Here is a 23,400-nt window from a genome sequence, read left to right on the forward strand (position 1 = left end):
CGAGGTCTAATCCATGTCCGTACCCATATCTACATCTATATTTACCTTCATCTATATCCATCTCTCTCTGTTTTCTGTATATACTATCCAAGCTAGGATTTATTGATTTTATTCACTTTTCTGTGGTAAAATATACATAATGTAAAACTGGTCATTTTAACCATTTATTGAAGAAAAGCAAGTCCCCCTGTTAGAGGTGGAAGGGGAAGACACAAGTCAGTTTGGTTCATCACCAAGGCACCTCGGACCCTTCGGAGGTACAGAAATGACGAGGGTCGAGGGCGGGCGTGACAGGGTGTCGTCGTGCCCCGGGAACTCCAGGCAGGCGGTGAAGGCGGCTCTGAGGGAGGGCCCGGCACCTCGGGGTGATGGCCAGACGCTGGCAAGCGCTGCTCTGCTGCAGTGGGGACCAGCCGGCACCCTGGGGCAGGTCGTAAAGAGGAGGTCCTTCCCAATCCCGGAGTCACTTCTCAGGGTGGACGGAGGGAGCTCCCAGCTGTCCAAGTTCTCTGTTCTAGAAGTATCGTAGGAACAACTGCCCCCCCCTCTTGTTTGTCCCTTAGTTTTCCTTTGACCATTATGTCACCCCGCCCCACCGACCTGTGAATTCTCAGAACAGGGAAGAGAAGGTCTCCCCGAGGGGAGCTTTCAGGTCTTCTCAGTTGTTCAGCCCACCCAGCTCTGCAGTCCGGGGGCAGAGGGAGGGAGGCCTCACAGAAGAGGGTCCCCGACACCAGTGTCCCTGTGCGCCAGGGTGTGAGGGCCATGCCCCGCAGGGTGTAGGGGAAGAAGGTGGTGATCCTGAGGAAGACTTTCTGTCTCCATGGGAGAGGCGGTTCCTCCTGCTCAGCGCCAGCAAGCTTCCCGAGGAGGCTTGAGGCTTTTTCCAAACTCCCAGTCATGTAGAAGGTGCTTATGGAGGGGCCAGAAATGCACTGGAGAATTCTTCACACCCACTCCGGTCTTTGGTGTGTGGCAACCCAATGGGCTTTGAAAGGCCAAGAGGCCAGGGACTGAGGGACTGGGCCAGCCCTGGGGTGTGGGGGTGGTCAGCGCAACCTCCGGGCAGGGCAGGAGATGGCAGCTCTGCCATCCAAACCCAGGAGCCCGGGCGAGGGCCCGGCTGGAAGCCCCTCAGCCCCCAGTCACTAGGGCAGCGGCACCCCCCTCAGCACAACCCCAGACACAGCTGAACTCGGCATAACCTGAAATTCAGTTCGTGGGGGTTTGTGGTATTTCACTTTGAAACTGTAGCTGGTGCTTTTGCTGAGGATGGGGGAGCCGAGAGATGTTTGGGGTTTGGCAAATCCCTCTGACAGGTCTTCAGACACTAGAGGGTTGGAAAAAACCAGGGGGGCACGCTGCCAGGCCCTTCCCCTCCCCTTTAATTTTTTAAAGCCATGTGTACTTTGATGAGAAACTTAATACATGTGTTTCTGATTCATTTACACGTTCGGGGCTGTTGTTCTGAAACTTTTCGTCCAAAGGGTCTGGGAAGCTTCTTTCATCTCCACACCGGAGAGATGCCTGGCTCTCTTTGGGGGAAGCAGACGTCTCAGTTTTCCTGCCACACAGAGCTGAACTCCGGCGGGGCCTGAAGTTCTAGGTGGCCCTTGGACACGTCCCCGGAGCCCTGAAAGGCTCTGGCCTATGCGTGTTCCCCTCCTGCCCAGCTCGAGCCCGGCTCCTTCATGCCCCGGAGGGGCACCATGGAAGTGCGTAACCAAACAGCGAGTGAGTCCAGGGCAATATGAGGCTCCCAGAGATTTACGACCTGAGCCCGCGCAGAACTCAGCAGAAAGGGGAGTGAGTGAAGGAATGAAAGTGAGGTCAAGTTTCCCCGTTTAATTTACAGCTAATGTTTCAGGTCTGGGCCGGCAGGGCCGCCGGTCCCAGCCGTCCTCGGTCCCCGCTGACTTGTCCCTGTGGCCTCACCTCCTTTGCAATCCCTTCTCGTCCCTCTTTCATCTGTTCTTAAATATCTGTCACCAAGACCTTTGGGCCACCTCCTCCGAGGGCACAGCTCCCACTGCATTTGCCACATGCAGTTTTCACCTACAGAGGGAGCGACCCAAAGGGCACTGGCGATGCTGTCTTGGAAGGGGACAGCCACTTCCCTTCAAAGAGCAGAACCGGGGAATTAATACGCCCGGGCTCACGTCACGTAAGCCCTGTGAACGTGCTTCCTTTGCTCTGGTGAGCTTAAGGTTGACCTTCTAGTCACCATATTTTCCGTGTTGCACTGTTTCCGGGGGGTCTTACAACAACCGTCCCCTGAGGCGAGGCCCAGCCGTCTCCGGTCAGCCCCTCGCCCCCGTCGGTGAGCACCACCAGCCCAGCTGTGGGGGGAGCAGTGTCTGGGGTGGATGAGATCACTCACAGTGGCCGAGGTGTGGAAACCACCCGAGTGCCCAGCGTCAGAGGACCAGGTGAACCAAAGGGGGCGTCTGCGTACAGTGGAATAGTCCTCAGCCGTAAAAAGGAACGGCATCCTGACGTGCTTCAGCGTGGGCGAACCGTGAAAACATTACGCTGCGTGAAAGAGGCCAGACCCAAAAGGACCAGTATTGTATCGTTGCGCTTAGACGAGACAGCCGGAGTGGACAAAGTCAGAGAGCCAGACAGTAGAATAGCGGTTGCCAGGAATGGCGGGACGGGGAAGGGGCACTTATTTAATGGGGACAGTTTCTGTTTGGAGGGATGAAAAGTTCTGGAAATAGAAGGGGGGCGGTCTGATAACATTGTGAATGGAACCATGGCCAGTGAACTGCACACTTAAAAATGGTTAAAATGGTAAAGTTTATGTTATGCTTATTTTACCACAGCCATTTTTAAAATAGGTCCCACAAGAGTCCCCAGAGATCGGGCTATTTCCCACCTTGGCAGCTTTCTCCCAGTGTCTGCACCAAAGTCCACCCTCACGCTCCTCAGATAAGCTTCACCTGGAGAAGGGGCGCGACCCAAGGCCATCCCCAGCACTCCACTGGCCGGTGTCTCAGAAGAGCATCCCCTTCATGCCTGGGGCTGCACCCTGCCCTGGGCTGGAGCTCAAAGCCTTTATTCTTGCAAAATAGATCATTCTTAGTTCCTAGAATCAACCTTCCCACCTCCTGCCCCCCGCCTTTTAGCCCCCCGTTTGTGGGCAAAACCAGTTCCGTCGAAATGAAAGGCTGTCTGCAGAGCAGGGCTACTCACACAGCCCCCTGCCCCCGCAGGGTGACGGAGCTGACCGGGTATGAGCCGCAGGACCTGATCGAGAAGACCCTGTACCACCACGTGCACGGCTGCGACGCCTTCCACCTCCGCTACGCGCACCATCTCCGTGAGTGCCGCGCCCCCGCCGCGGGCAGGCAGGTGTGGGGCGGCCGAGCCAGGGGGCAGGTGCCAAGGATAGAGCGGGGGTTGGGGGGGTGGGCGTCGCTTGTGTGGTGCAGTAATTGTCCACTGTGCACACACCAACCTTGAACCTCAGGCCTGAGTCCTTGCCCCCCAGGTGTGAGCACAGCTGAGTTCTCAAACACCCAGTGAAACCCCGGCCCGTGTGGGGGATGGGGCAGAAGCTGCTGGATTCCAGATCGTGGGTTTGGAACCCAAATGCCTCTGGGACATCTGGACGCCAGTTGCGAGTAACAGCCGCAGCATTTAGTCGGAGCACCAACACGGGGCCGTTACTCCGGTGGGGCAGCAGTTGAAGTGAGTGAGTAACTGCTCAGCCCAGGCTCAGGGAAAGGCTCGGGTTCGTGACCCTCCTTTTACTGTCGAGGACGCTGAGGCTCAGAGATGTTAAGCCAGTTGCCCACAGTCACACAGCAGGGCGGTGGCAGAGCTGGGAGCCGAGCCGGGGCAGTGGGCTGGGGAAGCTCAGGGCAGACTGCAGGCATCCAGGATGGGAGAATCCACGTGGAAAGAGTGAGCAGACCGTGCTCGATTTGCCAACAGAGGAAGTGTGGGGACCACTACACTGGAATGCCTAAGGAAGTGAGACTTCTGGAACCCAAGCTGAGGCAGCAAGTCACTGCGGGGGAGCAGGGCACCTCCCCCTCTCCGTGTAGCCCACTACGCCCGTGGCTGGTCCTGGGGGGCTTGTTAAGGGGCTGCAGAGGTGCGGTGGACCCAGATCTGCACAAGGCGCCGAGTGGCTTGCTTTCCATTCTCACTTTGCTCTGTGTCGACCGCGAAGCCTTAGAGGACAAGTCGCTGCTGTTGCAGGTGGACGGCAGGGCCAGGGGCTGCTCTGCCCACCGATCTGTGTGGCCGGGGACCCAGTGAGCGTGGCTGTTACTAGGGTGGCCCTGTCCCTTCCTTCCGAGGCACTGTGGGCAGAGACCTGTTACAGCCAGGCCTGCACAGACGGGACGGCCTCTTCCTGCCTCTTGAGGTTCACAGCAGCGTGGGAAGGCCTCTGCGCAGGAGAGACGCAGAGTTGGGGACAGCCTTTCTGTTTCCATTTTTAAATCACCAGATCGTGATCTCACGCCCACAACCCGGTCGTTTGCGACACCAGCCTTCCCAGGGAGGCACCTGCCTCGTGCTTGCAGGGAAGCACAGGCAGCCAGAGCTGGGTCCCCGAGACGGGTGCTGGCACCCGGGCCTCTGGGTGGGGCCGTGTGGGCCTGGGCGTTCCCACGTGGGCTGTCCAATCAGACTGTGCTGGGCTTCTCCAGAACCTTCCATCAGAAGCAGTGAACACAGGTCCTCCCAGCAGCCCTGCTGAGTGTGGGCCCCGGGGCAGGAAGGATACAGCCACGTGGCCTGAGGGAGATGGACATCCTGCCATAGGAGGCCTGCCTCCAGTGTCTCTGCTCTCTTGAGAAAGTGTTTGGGAGACCCTTTCCTGTCTAGGGGGAGCCGGTGGGGCTCTGTGTTCTGCTGACTGGCAGGTCCTGGGGGTGGGCAAGGGCAGCCAGGTACACAGGTGTGGGAGGGCTCGGGACAGTCAACTCAACGATTCGTGTCAAGGGGCCCTGGGCAGACGCCCCCGTGGACACGAGGGCTTGGAAGAACCGTGACGTCTGGCCTGCACCCCGTCCACGCAGTGGAGAGTTTCACCGTGCTCTGTGGGCTGGCCCCTGGCAGAGTGGGCCACGCCCAAACCCCGAAGAGCGCACAGGCCGGGCCCAACGTCAGGGCACTTTAACGGCACAGAGAGGCTTCGGAGCCTGAATGTGTGGTCTCCAAGTCTCAAGCAGCAACTGTTAGAACAAACCACAGGGCGGCGGGCGGGGAGAGGCCCAGGGGAAACGCATTCTAAATGACAGGCAGGAGTCGCAGACTGAAGGACTGACGGGGCCAGGCCTGTCCTATGAGTGTGTGAATGGGCGAGGCGGGGCCATAGGGATAGAGCTAGGAGCTCACCGGGGCCACACGACCCATCAACACCCTGCCACGGACAGAGCCCGTCCGTGGACACAGATGGCAAATGGGCCATCCATTTGCTACCACTCAGGGACAGAGGCCTTGAACTGGAAGGTAAACCTGACAAAAGGAGTTTCCCATTACCGTGAGGAGTTTCGCTTGACATCCCGGGATGCTGGCCTCCACCGTGGCCTTGCTGGCCTCTGACTGGAAGTGGACAGTGTAGTTTGACTCCCCTGAAGATCCCCTCCCTCCAAGCTATCTGCAGGTGGCAGCGGCTTCGTCTTGCAGACGAGGGACAGGGAACCTGCACCACTGGAACTGTGAGCAGTGAACAGGAGCTAATCCCAGAAAGCACAGTGCGATCTACACGTCACCCGGACTGCTGGGCGGACGTTTGTGGCCGTAGAGGGTCCCTCCAGCTCGATGCCAAAGGGGACTCAGTGGCTCAGTTCAGCTCGTCCTCCATGGCCAGTGTTACCTGGCAGACATCCCACGACGGAGCCCTGTGGAAAGGTCTCCCCAGGGTGCTTCTCTCCTCCCTGGGGCTTTCCATGTCTTCTTATCAAGCAGACTGCCTCCGGCAGCAGGCAGAGCAGGAGGGTTGTGGGGGAGCCACGAAGCACCCTGAGGCCCACTCCCCAAAGGAGCATGGGACTTGTCTACAGCTTCACCGACTGTGTGCTCCCTGAGACCCACAGACCAGCCAAGAGTTAGGGGGAGCATAGGGCCTGAATCCCTTGCTACTTTTTCTGTGGCAGGCGGTTCAGTTTCCTGGAGCTGCTGTGACAAAATGAAATCAACTTTACGGCCTAAAACAACAGAAATTTGTCTCCCAGTTCTGGAGGCCAAAGGTCCAAAATCGAGGGGTCGGCAGGGCGGCCCCCACTCTGGGGACTGTGACGGCATTATCTCCTCCAACCGCTGGGGCTGCGAGCCCCCCTTGGCTCCAATACTTGGCCACATACTCCAATCTCTGCCTGTCTTCTTGGACTCTTAACTGAATCACCTCTTTAAAGCCCCTTTGCCCACATAGGGTCACATTCATGGGTTCTGGGGGTTGGGACGTAGAACGTGTCTTTTGTGGGGGACACTATTCATCCCACGACGGGCATTTTTGGTGTCCTTCTTGGCTCCTAAAGTTCAAATTTGAAGTAAAAATGATGCTTCAGGCCAACCTCGCTTTCCTCCCAGCAGCTGGCTCCTTGTCATGGCTGTACCTCCAGGAAGAATCTGGAGGAAGCAGACTCCTCCTTTTCTGGAGAGCCTATTTGTGGAACTAGAATGTCCATCCCAAAGCAGCCTCGGAAAACTGGGACCGCCGGCTTTCCTCTAGGCAGGGCCACCCTGATTTCAGAGCCAAGGTTGACCATGACATTGGAGATGGAACATAGAGGTTCCAAGTCCGGGCCTTTGCCCTCAGGAGCTCACGGCGCGGGGATGTGGCCTCTCTGCCCGGCCACCACTGCCAGAAGCGGGAACCTGTAGACGGCGCTAGCCCGGGACCATGGCAGGCAGCTCAGCAGGGGCGACCGGCTGTGTGGGCAGCGGGAGCGGACTGAAGAATGCTGTGACTCAGCGTCTGGGATTTCCACTCGGGCTGATGTGCTGACTCTCGCCGTGGGTCATAGAAAAGCTGCGGAAAAGATTCTGTGTCTGTGTCTGTCCTCTGTGTCTCAGCCTCATCCTGGCAGAGTCGGGAAGGGTCAGAGAAGATAAAATCCGTGCAACTGCTGCCACTTGAGTCCTCATAGAAAATACTCGGATAAACTGGCTTCATTATGTCCAGCTCTATGATGACTGCCGATAGATTTTGGGCATGTTGTATGAAATGCCTGGAAGGAAAAAAGTACAAGATGAGGAACAGGGAAAGTGCACAGTCCTATTCCTTGGGGCTTAAAAAAAAGTGATACCATTTATTACTAAAATTTTTTTAAAAAAATTTACTGAACATGTTGTTGTAGGGGCTTTAAAAAGGCTGCCAGGGTCAGATTTCAAAGTTGAAGGGATTAGCATTTCTCTTAAAGAAAGTGTGACCTCCCAGGAAATCCACAGATGGGACCTCAGTGTGATCATGTCCGACTGTTCGGGGGCCGAGAGCAAATTGGTTGATTAAGTCTCCCCTAATTGGCCCACCCCCGTATGTAGCTGCACAGAACCTTCCGGAAGAAGCTTTTCCCTCCTCCCAGGGTGGCCACTCCAAGAGACGGGAGTCAGAGCGCCCGGCAGGGCTCGCACAGCCTGGTGGGGGCGGGGCATGCACACACTCGCACCTCACTGGCCTGTCACTCTGTGCGGTTTCCGAGCTTGTCCCGTTTAGCGCCGGGTGACACACCTGCCCCGAATATTGCCTGTTCTCACTGCCCATCGCGTGGTGGCTGCAGAGTGCTCCAGAGTTCACGTATCCCTTCCCGGCTGCCGGACAGTGAAGTCTCCCCTCCCTGTCTCCTGGGCCATCAGCAGGGCGCTGTGGATCCCTCTGGACTCGGGTCTCTGCATCCCTCATCAGCCCCATGGGGCCAGTGTCAGGGGGGTGACATGGGGACCGCACCGACTCACGCCTCCGCCAGCACAGGACGGTGCGCCTCGCCGCAGGTCAGCCAGCGTCGCCGTGGTCATTTCTTTTTTTTTTAGGTAAAGTTCACATAATATGAAATTCGCCGTTTTAATGGCTGTCTGTGGTTTTAGTGTATTGACAGTGGTGGGCAGCTATCACCTTTATGTAACTCCAGAACATTCTAAAAAGATTTTATTTATTTAATTTAAGAGAAAGGGGAAGCGAGGGAGAAAGAGAGGGAGAGAAACATTGACTGGTTGCCTCTCACACGCCCCCAACTGGGGAGCTGGCCCGAAACCCAGGCATGTGCCCTGACCGGGAATTAACTGGCGACCTTTCGGTTCACAGGCCGGTGCTCAACACACCAGCCGGGGCAGAACATCTCCTTCATCCCGAGAGGAAGCCTGGCCATTAGCCGTCACACCCAGCCCCTCTCGTCCTCCAGCCCCAGCGACCGCTAACCTGCTTCTGGTCTCTACGATGTCCCTGTTCTGGACGTTTTTTTTTAAGTGCCTGATGATTGGAGGGGTGGTGTTCAGCACTGAGTTAAGCCAATGAGTTGAGATGTGTTTGCCATTTACAGGTGGTCTTCGGCGAGCTGCTTGTTCATGTCCTTCACCCATATTGCTTTTCTCAGTGTTCTCATCGATCCGTTTGAACTCTTCCTAAATTAAGGCTAATAACTCTTTGACTACCATGTTGGCACCAGAATATCTTGCTGCAGGTGTTAAGTGGATGAGAAAGAGCCACCTTGATGTCAAAAGCAAGTCACAGAAGGCCATGGAGAGTTCAGAGAGGGCCTGGGTGGAGGGGGGGGGCGCTCAACCGAGGGGCACAGAGGAGGGTTGACCTTCTGTGTCTGGAGTCTCTGGGGGGTTTCCTTCGGTACCAGCTACCGCAGTGACAGAATTTGGTTACCTCCCCATGTCCCTGGTGGTGTGGCTGCTAGCCATAGCCCTGGGGCCAGCCCTGCCTTCCGAAGCAGGAATGTCCCATGGCCACAAGGGACCAGAGCCTCCAGGGGTGCCTATTCAGACCTGCGCTGGTCTCTCCCTCCCTGGAGAAGATTAAGTCAGGTTTTCTCCTTTCCACCATCCCAAGTTTCTGGCACTTTCCCCTCCGCCCAGCCCTCTGCTACCTGCTGTCCCACAGGCCCCGAGGAGCAGCAGCGTGGTGACACGCACCCCCAGGCTCTCAGCAGCGTGGAGTGCGCGGCTGTGCGTAGGTGGAAGCTGGGTCCACAGCGCCAGGAGCCACGCAGCCAAGCCGAGGTCTTTCGTGCGAGCAGCACAGGAAGTCAATGGGACTGAGGAAAACTGGGGCTCACGGGAAGGAAGTACACGTGGCCTCGGAGGAGCAGCTTCCTGGCAAGCACGCACCGCTCCGGAGGGCCGCAAAGAGCAGCCATCAGCACTTCGTTGAATGCACTTGACTCACGACTTTGTTTAAATAGCTGCATCGCCCCCTCCCCACCTCACCCCCAACCTATTAAGGGTTTGGGGATTATCACGTAACTGTGGCATTTTGGAGACCCAAAAGCAAATCCAATTTCATCACTCTGGCAGGAGCAAACGTGGTCTAGGGGATGATTGTTTTTCCCAGTGAAAACGGCGCCTGTCACCTGAGAGTCCTTCGCAGGGAGGGAGAGACCGCTCCTCCGTCCCTGGGAATCATAGGCAAAAAGTCGTGTGTGCATGTGTGTGTGCATGCGTGTGTGTGTGTGTAAGCACACGGCTTCCGCAGAGGAAGCCTGCCCTCTTTGTCAAGTTGTCCAAGGTGTCCTTGACCCCAGACAGGTTCAGAACCAGGGCTGTAGGTCATCCGCGGGCAGCGTCCCCCCAGGCAGGGCCTAACTGTCCCTCGGGATTCATGTTGCCTTGTGCTTGCAGTGCTGGTGAAGGGCCAGGTGACCACCAAGTACTACCGGCTGCTGTCCAAGCTGGGCGGCTGGGTGTGGGTGCAGAGCTACGCCACCGTCGTGCACAACAGCCGCTCCTCCCGGCCCCACTGCATCGTGAGTGTCAATTATGTGCTCACGTAAGTCAGACGTATTGTTTCTCTCCTTGCTCTCTCTGCCCCCGCCCCTCATCAGGTGCTCCAACAAGCACATCTCTCTCTTCCTCTCTCCCCCTCACTCTCTGGAACTGTTCATTTGTCTCCTGTTTTGTTTTCATTTGAATGCTCTGGTTGATCGGGAAGGTCCAAGCTCTTTTAGCACTCGGCTGGGAGGGCGTGGATTAGGAGGGGGTCAGGGCCCATGTGAGGGTGGGGTGGACAGAGGGAGGGTGGGGGGTGCTCCCCATCCTGAACAGGGTGGAAAAGGGATGCAAGTCCCAGACCAGGAATGCAAACCTCAGCTGTACATGCCCACAAGTGGCCGGGTCACGTGCATGCTCCAGCCTTGGGAGAGGGGACAGCCCCATTTTCAGCCTGTCTTCCTGTGTAGCCTACTGCAAATGATGGGGAATGTTTGCTCCTTTTAAAACCCCAGAATGTCAAGTTCAGCGGCAAATACTTGTAAGACCATGAGAAGCAACAGGACCCAGATCTAGCTGGGATCATACATTACTCTCCACCCACCACGCCATGGTGTGTTCCATCGCTTGGTGCCTGGCTCTAACCCTGAACTTGAGAGCCTTGCAGTCACCCGGCCCACTCTGAGCAGGCCCTCATGGGTGTTCTGCGGCATTGGCACGCCGGCTCCGCCTTCTTTCACAGAAGGCCAGGCCACTGTTATTTTTGTGTGTGTATTTGTATTAAAATTAGAATAATTTTAGCAACACTGCAGGGAAGAAAGCATTTTAGCCTCCTAAACACTTTATGAGCAAACCATACTTAGGGTGACCTCCCTCCCAAGTACAGGACGGCATTGAGGTGGCTCTTTAGGGCGAAAATGGGCTCCTGGACCGTCAATGTGCCCCGACTCAAGCCTCCCTGGTGCTACCAGAGAAACAGGGGGGCCATGGGCACTCTGACAAGTGGTATTTCCTGTGGGCCTGGACCCCTTTCCTAGTGGCCCATGGGGTCCCCAGGAAATGCCTTCGGGGCCCTGCGGGATTGCAGAGAGCCACACCCACCCCTCTCTGCTTCTGCTGAATAACAGTGCCTTCACTCAGCACTTTGGGGACTCAGCCCAGCCCGGGGCTGCAGGTGGCTGTCATGATGAGGGTGACCTGTCCTCTTCTCAAACCCCACCCACACCTGGCCTCACTGAAATGACACACTGGAGCTTTGAGAAGGGTCTTGCTCGGGGGAAGTGCCCGGAGGGCTGCTCTGCCTCGGCAGCCCGCTGGACACGGCCTGCCCCACTCTTGCCTCTCAGGGACATCGAATACAAGGAGCTGCAGCTGTCCCTGGACCAGGTGTCCACGTCCAAGTCCCAGGACTCCTGGAGGACTGCCTTGTCTACCTCACAAGAAGCTAGGAAGTTAGCGAAGCCCAAAAGTACGAAGATGAAGACAAAGCTGAGAACAAACCCTTACCCCCCACAGGTAACGCACATCCCGTCCTGCAGGGGTGGGGTGAGCTGACCTCTGTCCCAGGGGCTCAGGACACCCGGTTGCCAGCGGGGGTCGTGGCCCGGAACGTTCCCTGCGGAATGAAGCAAGGTCCCTCTGGGCTTGGACGTGCAGGCCTGCCATCTGGGGGGCCCAGTCAGGTCTCCCGGGAAGGCTCGTGGGTCTGCTGAGCCCCCGCAGCCGTGGTCTGAGCACTGGGGCCCCGTTTTTTCCCCACAGCATTTTTAAAAAGTGAAAACCTCCCCTCTTCCTTTCTGAGTTTGTGAGCCCTTGGAAACAGCAGGTGCCTGCGCATATGTGGTGTGTTGTCAGCTTGGGGCGGGGGACAGGTCAGTGGGGGTCCCCAGTGGGACCTCGCAGGGTGGCCGGCGGGGGAGGTCCAGCCCTGGGATGGGGCCAGGAACCATGGGCTCAGACCTCGTGAGGCCAGAAGTCAGGTGTCCCTCACCCGTCTCGTGTGCCACGCACGCAGCACTACAGCCCGTTCCCGACGGACAAACTGGAATGCGGCCAGCTCGGCAACTGGAGAGCCAGCCCCCCGGCGGACGCAGCGGCCCCCCCGGAGCAGCAGCTCCATGCAGAAGGCGGCGACCTGCTGTACGCCCCGTCCTACAGCCTGCCCTTCTCCTACCATTACGGACACTTCCCTCTAGACTCTCACGTCTTCAGCAGCAAAAAGCCAATGTTGCCGGCCAAATTCGGGCAGCCCCAAGCGTCCCCGTGCGAGGTGGCACGCTTCTTCCTGAGCACGCTGCCAACCGGCGGTGAGTGCCAGTGGCATTATGCCAACCCCCTAGTGCCTAGCAGCCCATCTCCTGCGAAAAACCTCTCCGAGCCACCAGTGAGCTCCGCTCGGCACAGCCTCGCACCGAACTATGAAGGTGGGTCGCGTTTGCGTGCGGGGTGGGGACAGGGCTACGATGTGGACCAGGACCCTGGTGGTCTGGGCGGGCTTTTCCTTTTTCTGCTTCTTAGTAGGGGTTGCTGCCTTCCCCTGCTCTTGGGGCGAGCACCTCACGAGAGTGGGTAAGGCTGGGTGACTGAGTCCGTGTGCCCATAGGCACAAGTCACAGGACAAAGGGCAGAGCGGTCAGCACCCTCCACAAAATCCTGGCCTCGTTTGCTCCTCCCTCAAAGGGGGGCAAAGTGATTTTCAAAACCAGCCTCCGTGTCCTGAGAATGGCCCAGCTGCCCCTGTTTTACAAGCTCACGCTCTGTCCACCCAGACATGCATACAGGACGCTACTGGTTTTATTCCCGTGCTCTGCAGAAAACAGTGGTGGGAATCCATGGGCTCAGGGGCCGAAATGCCACTCACCAACCCGGGGCAGATAACATACCCCTGCCTTCCCTGCCACCCCACCCCACCCTAGACTCAGTTTCTTCATTTGTAAATGGGATTGTAAGCCATGGGAGATGCCTCCCTGAGGGCTCAGCACGCTGCAGTGCCTGGTTAGCACGTGTGTGCCGGTTCCACAGCAGAGACAGGGATGGCCCCTCTGCCAGCTCCTCCTGGTGGCAGACAAGCAGAGGTCCTCTGTGGAGGTGCCACCAGCTGTCCCAGGCCCAGCAGACTCGTGTTTGCCCACTGGGCCAACTCCAGGCAGAGGGCGGAGGTGGAAATGAGGACTGGCTGGCTGCAAGAGGTGCACCCTGCTTCACCCTGACCCAGCCACTGCTCAACATGTAGTCCAAGGCAGCACAGACGTCCTGTGGGGGCCGCCAAATGCCGCCTGCCCCAGCAAAGAGCCACCCGCTTAGAGAGAGCGCACTCCCCGGGGTCTCCCCCGCCCCACCTTTCTCTTTTGGAGGCAGATGGGTGTCTGTTCACCCTATGGCTGCTTTGGGAAGCTCCTGCTCTGTGCTCTGACCATCTTTACACGGCTGTGGAGGACGTGGGAGAAGTCTAACCTCAGAGATTGCCAGGGCGGGTTTTTCAAAAGTAGCCCATTTAAGAAGAGAATGTGCCAGCCACCGGGGCAGCCCAGCCCTGCCTTTTGGCCTGGGCCTGTCCCTGGAGCCACTGACCTTCAGGTCAGAGCCCCAGCACCCGCCCATGCATTGGGTCCCTCGAATAACCAAGGAAGGGTTCCCCGGCCTCTCAGGAAGGAAAGGCAAAGCAAAGGGTTTTGATCACAGCTGAAAATGTTACCACTTGAGAGCGGCTTGAGAGAATTGTTTTTCTCAGCTTCCGACCGCAGACCTGAGCAGTCGGTTGTTCAGGGTGGTGTGGCTGTCGAGGCCTTTTTTTTCTTTGTGTGTGGAAATTGGCCAGGGAAACAACACAGCATTTGATTTTTTTTAATTGCTATTTTGAAAGTGAGAGGTTAATAGCCACCTCATTTATCACCCATTTGGTAAAAAATGGACCGAAGGTGCTAATTGGGGGCAATTTGTGATCAATTTCCTGGTGTTTTGGGTATTACAAAAGGACAGTTTGTCATCAGGTAAGAAACACAGGGAGCTAAGGGATGGCAGGAATCTCCTTAGTGAAGGCGGTCATTTTAATTATGAGAACCCCACAGGGAGCCGGTGGTACCACTCCACCCTCCCCACAGCGGGGTGAGCCAGAAATATCGGGGCTGCGCGGGGCGCCACCTTCCAGGGCCCGGGAGGCTCAGACCAGTTTGGCCGCCGCCAGCCACGTGTGGCTACTGAGCAGCGCGGTGTGGCCAGTGCAGGGAGAAGTGGTGTGTCCGCACTGCGTTCACAGACGGAATCACGGAATACTTTAAAAACACTGATCCCACCCTGAAATAACACTTTGGATATGTTGTATTAAGTATATTATTAACATTCATTTTACCTGCTGCTCACTCCTTAATGCAGCGACTGGAACATTTCAAATTGCATCTTGTGATTGGACAACGCGGGCCTGGGACGCATGAGGGGCAGGGACAGTGGCAGCTCTGGGGGCTCAGCGCGCGGGTGACGGGTGGCCGAAGGGAGGCTGGGGTCGGCGCCCGGGCACCCTAGGTTGCTTTGGCTTTAGGCATGTCCCCTTCCTCCCCCGCGCGGACGTCTAACGTGTTGCCTGTTCCCGCAGCGCCCGCCGCGGCCGCCGCGCGCAGGTTCGGCGAGGACACCGCGCCGCCGAGCTTCCCGAGCTGCGGCCACTACCGCGAGGAGCCCGCGCTGGCCCCAGCCAAGGCCGCCCGCCAGGCCCCCCGGGAAGGGGCGCGGCTGGCGCTGGCCCGCGCGGCGCCGGAGTGCTGCGCGCCGCCGGTCCCAGAGCCCCCGGGCGCGCCGGCGCAGCTGCCCTTCGTGCTGCTCAACTACCACCGCGTGCTGGCCCGGCGCGGGCCGCTGGGGGGCGCGGCGCCCGCCCCGCCAGCCCTCGCCGGTGTCCCCGAGGCGGCGCCCGGTGCGCTGCGGCCGCGGCCCCCGGGCCCCGCCGCCTCCTCGCCGCCCGGCGCGCCCCTGCCGCACTACCTGGGCGCCTCGGTCATCATCACGCACGGCAGGTGACCCGGCCTGGCCGGACCGCGGCGTCCTGGGGCCGCCCGCAGCGAGAAGCCATAGGCCAAGCCTCTTGGTCTCCGGTTTCATGACGTTCAGAGGGGCGAGCTGTATAGGCACGATTTAAATTAATTTATACAGAGACGACTATTTTAATAGAACTCCGCAGCCGACTTTTAGATTTTTACCATAGATGCCATAAAGGCCGGTGTAGAGGACTGAGACCCGCCCGAGAGGTGGCTGCCAGAGCTTTGTTCTCCAAGAAGCAGGCTTTCCTAAAGGGCGGAGCTGGGCGTCCCCACCGACCCTCGTGTGACCCCGTGCTTGGGGGCATTTGGTGTCCTCACCTGGATGTCAGGCTGGGGGGAGGGGCCCCGCCTTGTCTTGGATGCTCACCGGTCCCCGTGGAGGATTGAAGGAGTCTGGGCTCGGCAAACAGTCTCCACTTTTAAGGAGGAAAGCACCCTGAGACGGGCAGATATGCGGGGTGAGCTGGGGGGAACACTTTCTGTATTCAGAGCTCTTGCCAAGTCTTAGGTTCAGGCAGAAGGTGATTATTCCAAGTCCCATGAATAGACAAATCTTCTGTCTTTAAAAGTCATGCGTGAGTCTCATTAAAAATCGTTTTAACTTAACTCTTTAATACACAAATCAACAAGCTGAGACCAACGGGGCAAGCATGCTTCTCAAGTACATTCAAAAGCTCTTCCTTCCTCCTAACCAAGAATAGCACCTTCAGAATACTGAGTAAGCATTAAATGCCAAAAGTATATATATGTGTGTGTGTGTGTGTATAGCCAGGTATTTTATGAGATGGACATGTGGATGATTTAGGTGCCCAATGCGATTGGCTACTTATGTCAAATCTGAGTACAAGTCAAAATCCCTCTGGCCCACAGACCTGCAGTTCCCCAGGCTCGTGGTCGCTACCGGTAGTGCTAATACAGCTAAAGTGCGTGTGCAATATGGAATATTATCCGTGGACCGCGCTGCGTGGAAGAAAGCGTGACCAAGGGATGTCATGATAAGTGACGTGTACATGGTCTTCAGCAAAACTCCATGCGAACGTGTTGTAACAGGGAAACAAATCTTTGACAAAGCACCAGCAGTGTTTTACAAATTTTTGTTTTATTTTCATGTTTCTACCCCAAGATTTGACCATTTAAAAGTCATATCTTGACTGTCAAGGGGACCGAGTCTTTGATCCCCTAGCTTTCAGTTTCCTCCACACTATAAACAGTCCCCTTTGCTGATTTTTCAAAAACGGTTTACTTTTAGGCAACACCAGCTCTCTGAGTGAAATGTCTTTAACTCATTGTTCTGCAATCCAAGTGCCCCTTCACGGACTGTCTGCAACAACGTGACCATCTGTCGCCAGCCCCACATCACTGTGAGCACCCGCGTCCTTCCCTAGCAGGGTGTCCGCTGCCTTACAGTACCAGATGAAATCCGCAGATTCAGGAGCACCTTCGGTGCAGCCAGGAGGCTGGGTCGTAGGAACAGACCGTTCACTTCTCACTGCACTTAGCTGCCCCTCATTAGCAGCCCTTGGCGGGGGTGGGCGGTGTGCACATACAATGAGCCTGAGGGATTTCGTTTATGCTCATGAGTCTCGTGATTGAACTACAATTCCCGGAAGGGGCAGGTGTGATGGGCAGGAGGTATATCAGCTGACGTATTTCAATAAAGTACAGCAAAATGTTTTTGTGTCTACCTTGTTATTAACCATTGGGGGGCCACCTTTAATGAACACAAACCAAAAAAGGCGTTCGGAGCAGTTTAAGATCAGAGGGTACTGTGAAGAACGAAGATTGTCAGGTTTACAAATGGTAACAAAAACAGTCTTAACAAAGAGTGTGTGTGTGTGTGCTAGAAGACTTTCTGTCTAAACAAACATCAGTTTTCGTAGCCTAGAACATGAAGATTCCTAGGCAAGTTGGCTTTGAGGTGGTCAGCAACGCCAGGCAAAGTTAACGGGTTACTATGGCAACCTCATATTGTAGCGTCCATCTTGAAGAGTCTGCTTGTTTACGCCGGGGATATCACATCTTGACTTCCATACGGGTCTGGCAGGGCAAGCGGAAGCGTTTTAATAAATATGCCTCTCGTAAGAAAAGAAAAAAATCACAGTGTGCCCCAACATGTTCACAAAAATGCCAGATCGAATAGACTTGAGAAAGAAGCCCAGTTTAAGGCTAGCAGGGCCTCCCAGGGAAAGGAATGCCTTTATGTTCGTGGAAGCCCTTTCTAGAAAGGCCATTCCATTCATACCTTTGCAGAGAAGCGAGCAGGGTGTGAGCAGGGCTGCTCCGAGGAGGTCCGCATGAGCCCGTACTTTCTGCCCCGAGACCGCCCCCCCCCCCACCTCCTCTTAAAGTCCAACAGGCCGTGTTTTCCTACCCTGGGCCTGGGGTAGGAGGGGTTCGTGTGCTCAGTGCCTCCTGTGTCAAGTCTATCAGAGTTGTAATTCACTGTAACTGTAAGACACTTAGGGCAGACTGGGGGCTGCCACGGGTAGATGGAATGAAAACATTTTCAAATAAATGCCGGAAAATTACAGTCGCTTAAAATGTTAGTGAGTCACAGCCTCGCTCTAAAATGCGTTAGTCAAGCTGTTCCTCAACTCAAGTACGGTGTATGAGGTTAAAACCTTACAACTGTCAAGACAAAAAATCAAGCTTCGCAAAAGAGGAAGAAAAAAATTCTACAAAAATAAAATCCGTTCCTTAATTTGTTAAATTTATTTTTAAACTTAAAAACACATTACGTTGTTATATTAAATTTATTTCTCACCTCAAATGTTTTTGCTTTTTTTTTTTTACCTTTGGGTTTTGCTAACTTTCATTCTTTGGAATAAGAAAATTTCTCTTTTGTGTGATGCATAATACATTTGTGAAAAATACATAAAAAGAACACCAGCTCCTTAATACTTAGAAATACACTCATATTCCTTACCTTGTAAAACTATTTATTTTGTAAAAATATGTTTAAATATGAATAAAAATACTGTAACCAAAAGTAGCTGCCTATTTTTAAAAATGAAACATGGTAAAAATAACAATGAGCCCATATTGTATAGAAAGCCTCAAAGTTTATTTTGGTAGACTTGCTTTTTATAGGCATTGGCTTAATTACTTCTCTGACATAATTCTGTGAAAAGTTAAAAATGCAAAGGTTGCCACTTTATTTCAAATATGCATAGTAATTGCCCAGGAGTACAGCTTCTCGTCTTCTGCCCATTAGCAGCAAACAGATGATGGATAGAACCGATGCCTACAGTGTGTCCTTTTGCATTCTGAATCTGTTGGGTGAGGCTGGTTCTCCCCCAGTTCTCGGCCTCTGGGGTGTATGCAGCGGGCAGAGAGTGCTCCCCGCTCCCCGTCCTGGGCCTGTGCTCCTACCCCTCGCCTGTCCGGCCACAGTGCGTGCCCCACTGTTTTACATGACACAACCCTTTGCACGCTGCTCACGCCCCGTGAACTCAGCCAGTGCCTGCCCTGGGCCAGTTTCCTGGAATCCCATGGGATTTGAGAATTTCTACCACTCACTACCCCATGGGGGCCACAGGAAGCCTCGCTGTGGCTGTGTCCTATTTCAGTGGCACTTCCCCAGGAGTTTCCTGCGGCCCGCTTTCAGGGAGAGCCGTCCCGCCTTTTACACAACCTGCTAGGTGCTCAAGGCCTCTACACTGGGGGGCCGTTCTGCGCCCTGAAAGCACACACCAATCCTGAGTTCAGCCATCATGGTTCAAAGATCGCGAAGACCCTGCAGTGTCTGTCGGGACTTTAAAAGGTCCTTGACTTAAGACTTGTGGTGCGGAACAGCTCCAAACCGAGGCGCGCACGTGCGGGGGTGGGGCCCCCACCACTGACAGCTCCGGGTGGAAGGCCCTTACTAACTGCTCTACAGGAGCAGGATTTCAAGTCTTTGGTTCATCCGAGGCCAAGTCGGGTGCATGTAAGACGCAGCATCTGCTTCGAGTGCACTGCGTCTCCCTGAAGACACCTGGGCGTCGCCGCAAGAGCAGCCTCACCAGCAGGGAGGCAGGAGGGCGCGGGCCGCAACAGCTCTATCTGCTCCGACAGGGCCGCACTTCATTAGTTTTAATTTGCAGAAAGGAAATGAGATGATAACACTTTTTCCCAAAGCAGAGCTGTCTAGAACAGGACTTCAGCTTAAAACAAAACACAGCGTGTTTCTCATTAAGTAACCCCCCGAAGAAATGCACAGAGGAATGATGATGGCGGCTGAGGGACCGCTCGCCTCGTTACCACGGTGGACAGATGAATCTCGCAGCGTGCGCCGGAGATCTTTCTTCCTGGTGATGTTTTGCAGACGCCCTCTCAAGGGTGAGTCTATTTTGTAATTTTAGGGCGGTGTGGGCTTTTATTTAAATTTGCGACTAACTCTAAGAGAAGACTTGGGCATGTAGGAGAGAGTGATCTTTTGGGGGGCCAGGGGGTAATAATTCTAATGGAAGCCTTAGTTACAAAAACTACTTTTGAAGTTCCTTTTAAAAAGTTGAGTTTCCAAAAAACACAAATTGGGTTGGTGTACTTAACTAAACGTTCCTGCTTCCCCCTTCCTACGGGGCTGCCTGTGCCGGCTGAAGGTAGGCCGATTTTACACTGGAAACCACAAGTCTCTGGACTTAGCCCGAGTGGCTAAGAGCTGGATAAAGATGGTGCTGCTTGCACAATAAGGCGATTTTGTTCAAAGCTGAGAGCTCCATCAAGTTTTCTTTCCACTAATTTCAGTTTGGACTGGCAGGAAGAGAGAAAAGTGGGCAAAAATTGGCCTTTTAAGGCTGAAAAGTAGTGTGTATAATTCCCCAGTTCAATGGAGATAGGAGTTACATGGAAACAGCATGGCGTACATCTGGAAACAGCAAATGTGTATCAAAAGGCTTCCTTTCTTTTGTTCTTCCATGGAGACTTTTAGGATATCAGATTTTGAAGATCTTTTAAAGACTGCTCTGTCTCTCTGTCTCTCTCTCACACACACACACACACACTCACTCCCTGCCTCTGAAATTACGGTATTCCACATCAATAGCATTTTCCTTCTCGTCGCTGTCAGAAGCAGGGGCCGCAAAGTGAAGACTCGTAAGTGTGATGCCCTGTGCTCCCGTCTTCCGGGTGTGCCAGCCTCCCAGGGGCCCTCCACGTGTCACAGCACACCTGCACCGGCTGAAAAGCTCCAAACCCTCCCTGGTGGGTGGTGAGCGAGCACGCCCTTGCCTCCAGCTGTCAGAGTCCACTCGTCCAGCCCCACACCCAGCCCCGCATCCAAGCAAGACTCCTCAGCCCGCTAAGGATCTTGAACTTGATCCCAACACTTTAGAGTATACAGTAAAATTAAATTTATGAAAGGAGAGCTCATAAATTAGTGTCAAAGTAATTAACCGATTTCCTCCGCCAGGTCACTGCAACTGTCCCAGCTGGACGCATCTCTGTGGCCAGCAGCCATTGTCATTGGACCACAAACCACCAGGCCAAGAGGAACCCTCAGAAGCTGACCTTCCCTCTTCTTCATTAACACAAAAATAAAACAAGGACTAAGTGCCGAAGTCTGTTCCTGTAGGAAACCACCTCCCCAGGGGCTTATAAACAGCTGCCGCACCTCTCCCGCCCTCCCCAGCCCCAGAGCTTTCTTTGATTTGCTTTTTAATAGTCTAGGGGTAGAGGTCTCCACTACTGGGAAATTTCTGAATTATTCCATTGCGGTTTCCATGTAAAAAGAAGTTTGGGGTGGGGGAGCAATAAACACACCTCCAGGCCCAAGAGGGGAGAAAAATGTCACACCTACTGCAGGGCTTCCCCTGAACGAAATCTTTTCCACTTGCCAACCCCCGACCCACATCATCTTCCAGCGCCAGTGCAATGACAACCGGCAGCACGAAAGTAAAGAACTGACAGGTTAACTGGAGGGAGAGAAAATTGGCCTACCCCGCTAAATTAGTTTTCTAGATCCCTGGGTGAGGTGTGGGCAGGGACCGATTGGAATAACTGCTGCAGTGTCATGTCCGGGGGCCGGTCCGGAGTCATCGCAGCTGCTGCCCCGCCCCACTGCCCCAGCGCCAGGCTCGCCATGAGCACCCCAGCCCCAGGCGGTCTTCCTGTGTGGGCACTACTGCGATTTGGGGACGATGAGGTTTCTGAGCATGTCGAAGGAGTTGCCGTCTGGATGCACAGTCACCACCCGGCCATCCTCCTGATGAACCTGCAGGAACCCAGAATCGTCCAGACCCACGATCCACGCCTTCGGCCCCTCAGTGCTTCCCAGGCAGACTTGCTGGGCACTGAAAATGAAGCATAGGGAGAGGTCACAGGGAAAGGTTGCCGGGAATGTAATGCAGCTGGTTGGGACAATCACATTGTTATCCGGGACAGGAAGGGATTGGGCTGTTGCAGGCCGGGGCCAGGTAAGGTCAGGGGCGTCCGGCCTGAGCTCTGATGCTCACATCCGAGTGAGCCATCTGGGTGACGACTAGCACAGCCAGGGGTTGGCCAGGCTAACAGGGAGAGGAACTGCTTTTCTCAGAAACAGGTCTTTGGCCATCGGCACCACTTCCTCTCCCCTCGCACTTTCAAGAAATCCTGCAACGCTCGAGGAGTTTGGCCGAGACAGGGAGAAAGGAAGCTGAGCTGAAAAGTTTCATCTTATGAAACAAAGTTGGGTAGCATCAGCTACAAGTTAAACTCCTTCTCCTTTTGAATATTTTTCAAATGTGCCTATTGAGTTACACCTTTAACAGTTTATAAGTACAGAATTTCCCTCCCCCAACATTTTTATTTTGAAGAATTTCAAACCCATAGAAAAGCTGAAAAAATAATACAATGAACCTCATATTCCCCCTTTACTTAAATTCACAGCAACTGATCTCACACACACACACACACACACACACACACACACACATTTACAAGGTGTAGACGTGATGACACTTCATACTTAAACCCTTTACCTGTATCTCCCAAGAACAACCTCCTGCAAAACCGTAATACCACTGTCACCCGTAAAAGCCCAACCCTGATGCACTAACATCCCCTAACACACAGTGCAGACTCCCCCGCCATCCCACTAATGTTCTTCGTGGCTGCTTCCTCCCATCCAGGAGCTGAGTGTGAACCACATACTGCACTTAGCCGTCACGCCTCTCTAATCTCAAAAAGCTCCCACCTTCTCCTTTGACACTGTCATTTTCGAAGGGGAGCAGGCTGCTGGTGCACACGCAGGTGCTTCTGAGGCTCGAGGCTGCGTGAGCGCCCCCTGGAGCATTTGTTAGAGCCCCCGGCCTCGGGTCTCTGATCCAGGAGGTCCAGGGTGGGACTCAGGAATCTGTACTCCCAACAAGTTCCCAGGAGAGGCCACCGCCACCACCTGGGGAACCCCACTTGGAAAACCATTGTTATCTAGACTATTCTACAATCTAGACTGTCTGTGGCCTCACACTTACAGTCACTTAAACGCGCTGGCAGGAGGAGGTCTTCCCTGGTGCATCCCATCAGGAGGCACGAGAGACCAGCTGGTCCTGGCACCTATGGGCGGAGCTGACTTGCTCAAGGTGGTATCCCCGGGTCTCTCCATCAGAAAGGCGAAAGATCACTGCCTAGACCCGCGCTGAGTTTCTCGCCAGAGGACACCGGACTACAGACCTGCCGGAGAAGCTCTGACAGCGCGCAGCCCAGCCAGCACTGACCTGTGCGCCCAGTATTTGTAGTAAAGCGGAAGAACGGCATGGGGCCCTCCATCCTGAAACCTGTCGATCAGCTGCTCCAGTGCGGTCACAGCCCTGGCGATGAGGTAGTCGGGCCTTAAGGGCTCCAGCCCCGCCCCGTGCTCCCTATTGTACGCTGTGATGAGGTCGTTGATGCATATGGTGGGGTTGCTGTTCGTCACGTTGAACCCACAGCCTGGTCCAAAACAAACAGACAGACAACTGGAGCACAGGAGCAGCGTGACTGTGGGTGACAGCACGCGTTCCTTCAACCGCCTGGAGAACGGCATGGCTCTTACTGCCAACTTCCGCTCCCCGTCCTCAGGCGGTGTTGGGCTGTCCCCGCCCTCTTGGAGAAGGATGTTCAAAATGAACAAGCCAGCAAAACAGAACCAGAGACACGGAAAAAAGGAACAGACAGACAGTGACCAGAGGGGAGAGGGCGAGTCAAGTCCAGAAACAAGTATAAACGACCCATGAACAAGGGCAACAGGGGGTGGCAGACTGAATGTGGGGGAGGGGGTGGGCAGGGGAGAGTAATGGGGGAAAAGGGGGACAACCGTAATTGAGCAATAAAAATTAATACAAAATAAAAAAACAAACAAAAGAGAATGACATGTAGATTCAAGCCCATCTTCCTTTTCGCCCTCCTTTATCAGTCACCCTCAGCAAGCCAGGGCCACCCCGACCTCACTGCCATGGGCTGGAACAAAGAAGCCACTTCTGCCGCAGTGAAGCAGAAGCCAAGAACGGGGCAGAACCTCTTGCTTCTGACACCATGCCCCGTGTGG

At 55.0% G+C, this 23,400-nt stretch overlaps 2 protein-coding genes across 8 annotated transcripts in view; one reads left to right on the forward strand and one right to left on the reverse strand.

Moving 5' to 3' along the window:
- SIM2 (SIM bHLH transcription factor 2) overlaps nt 1-16,592 on the forward strand; it is a 40,646-nt gene extending 24,054 nt beyond the window's left edge. The window contains exons 7-11 of the mRNA XM_053916969.2: nt 3,216-3,322; nt 9,802-9,949; nt 11,235-11,403; nt 11,903-12,311; nt 14,477-16,592. Of these exons, the coding sequence (XP_053772944.1) occupies nt 3,216-3,322; nt 9,802-9,949; nt 11,235-11,403; nt 11,903-12,311; nt 14,477-14,898 (1,255 nt within the window). The 3' untranslated portion in view covers nt 14,899-16,592. The remainder of the gene's footprint in view (nt 1-3,215; nt 3,323-9,801; nt 9,950-11,234; nt 11,404-11,902; nt 12,312-14,476) is intronic.
- A 1,015-nt stretch (nt 16,593-17,607) lies between these two features.
- The window catches only part of HLCS (holocarboxylase synthetase), a 170,117-nt gene continuing 164,324 nt past the window's right edge, over nt 17,608-23,400 (reverse strand). For all 7 annotated transcript variants that reach the window (XM_053916948.2, XM_053916943.2, XM_053916959.1 and 4 more), the window contains 2 exons: nt 22,592-22,805; nt 17,608-21,190 (listed from right to left, as the gene is read on the reverse strand). In XM_053916948.2, coding sequence (XP_053772923.1) covers nt 21,019-21,190; nt 22,592-22,805 — 386 coding nt within the window. In that variant the 3' untranslated portion in view covers nt 17,608-21,018. The remainder of the gene's footprint in view (nt 21,191-22,591; nt 22,806-23,400) is intronic.

Source organism: Desmodus rotundus, chromosome 2, assembly GCF_022682495.2.
Source record: "Desmodus rotundus isolate HL8 chromosome 2, HLdesRot8A.1, whole genome shotgun sequence".
Classification (NCBI taxonomy): Eukaryota; Metazoa; Chordata; class Mammalia; order Chiroptera; family Phyllostomidae; genus Desmodus; species Desmodus rotundus.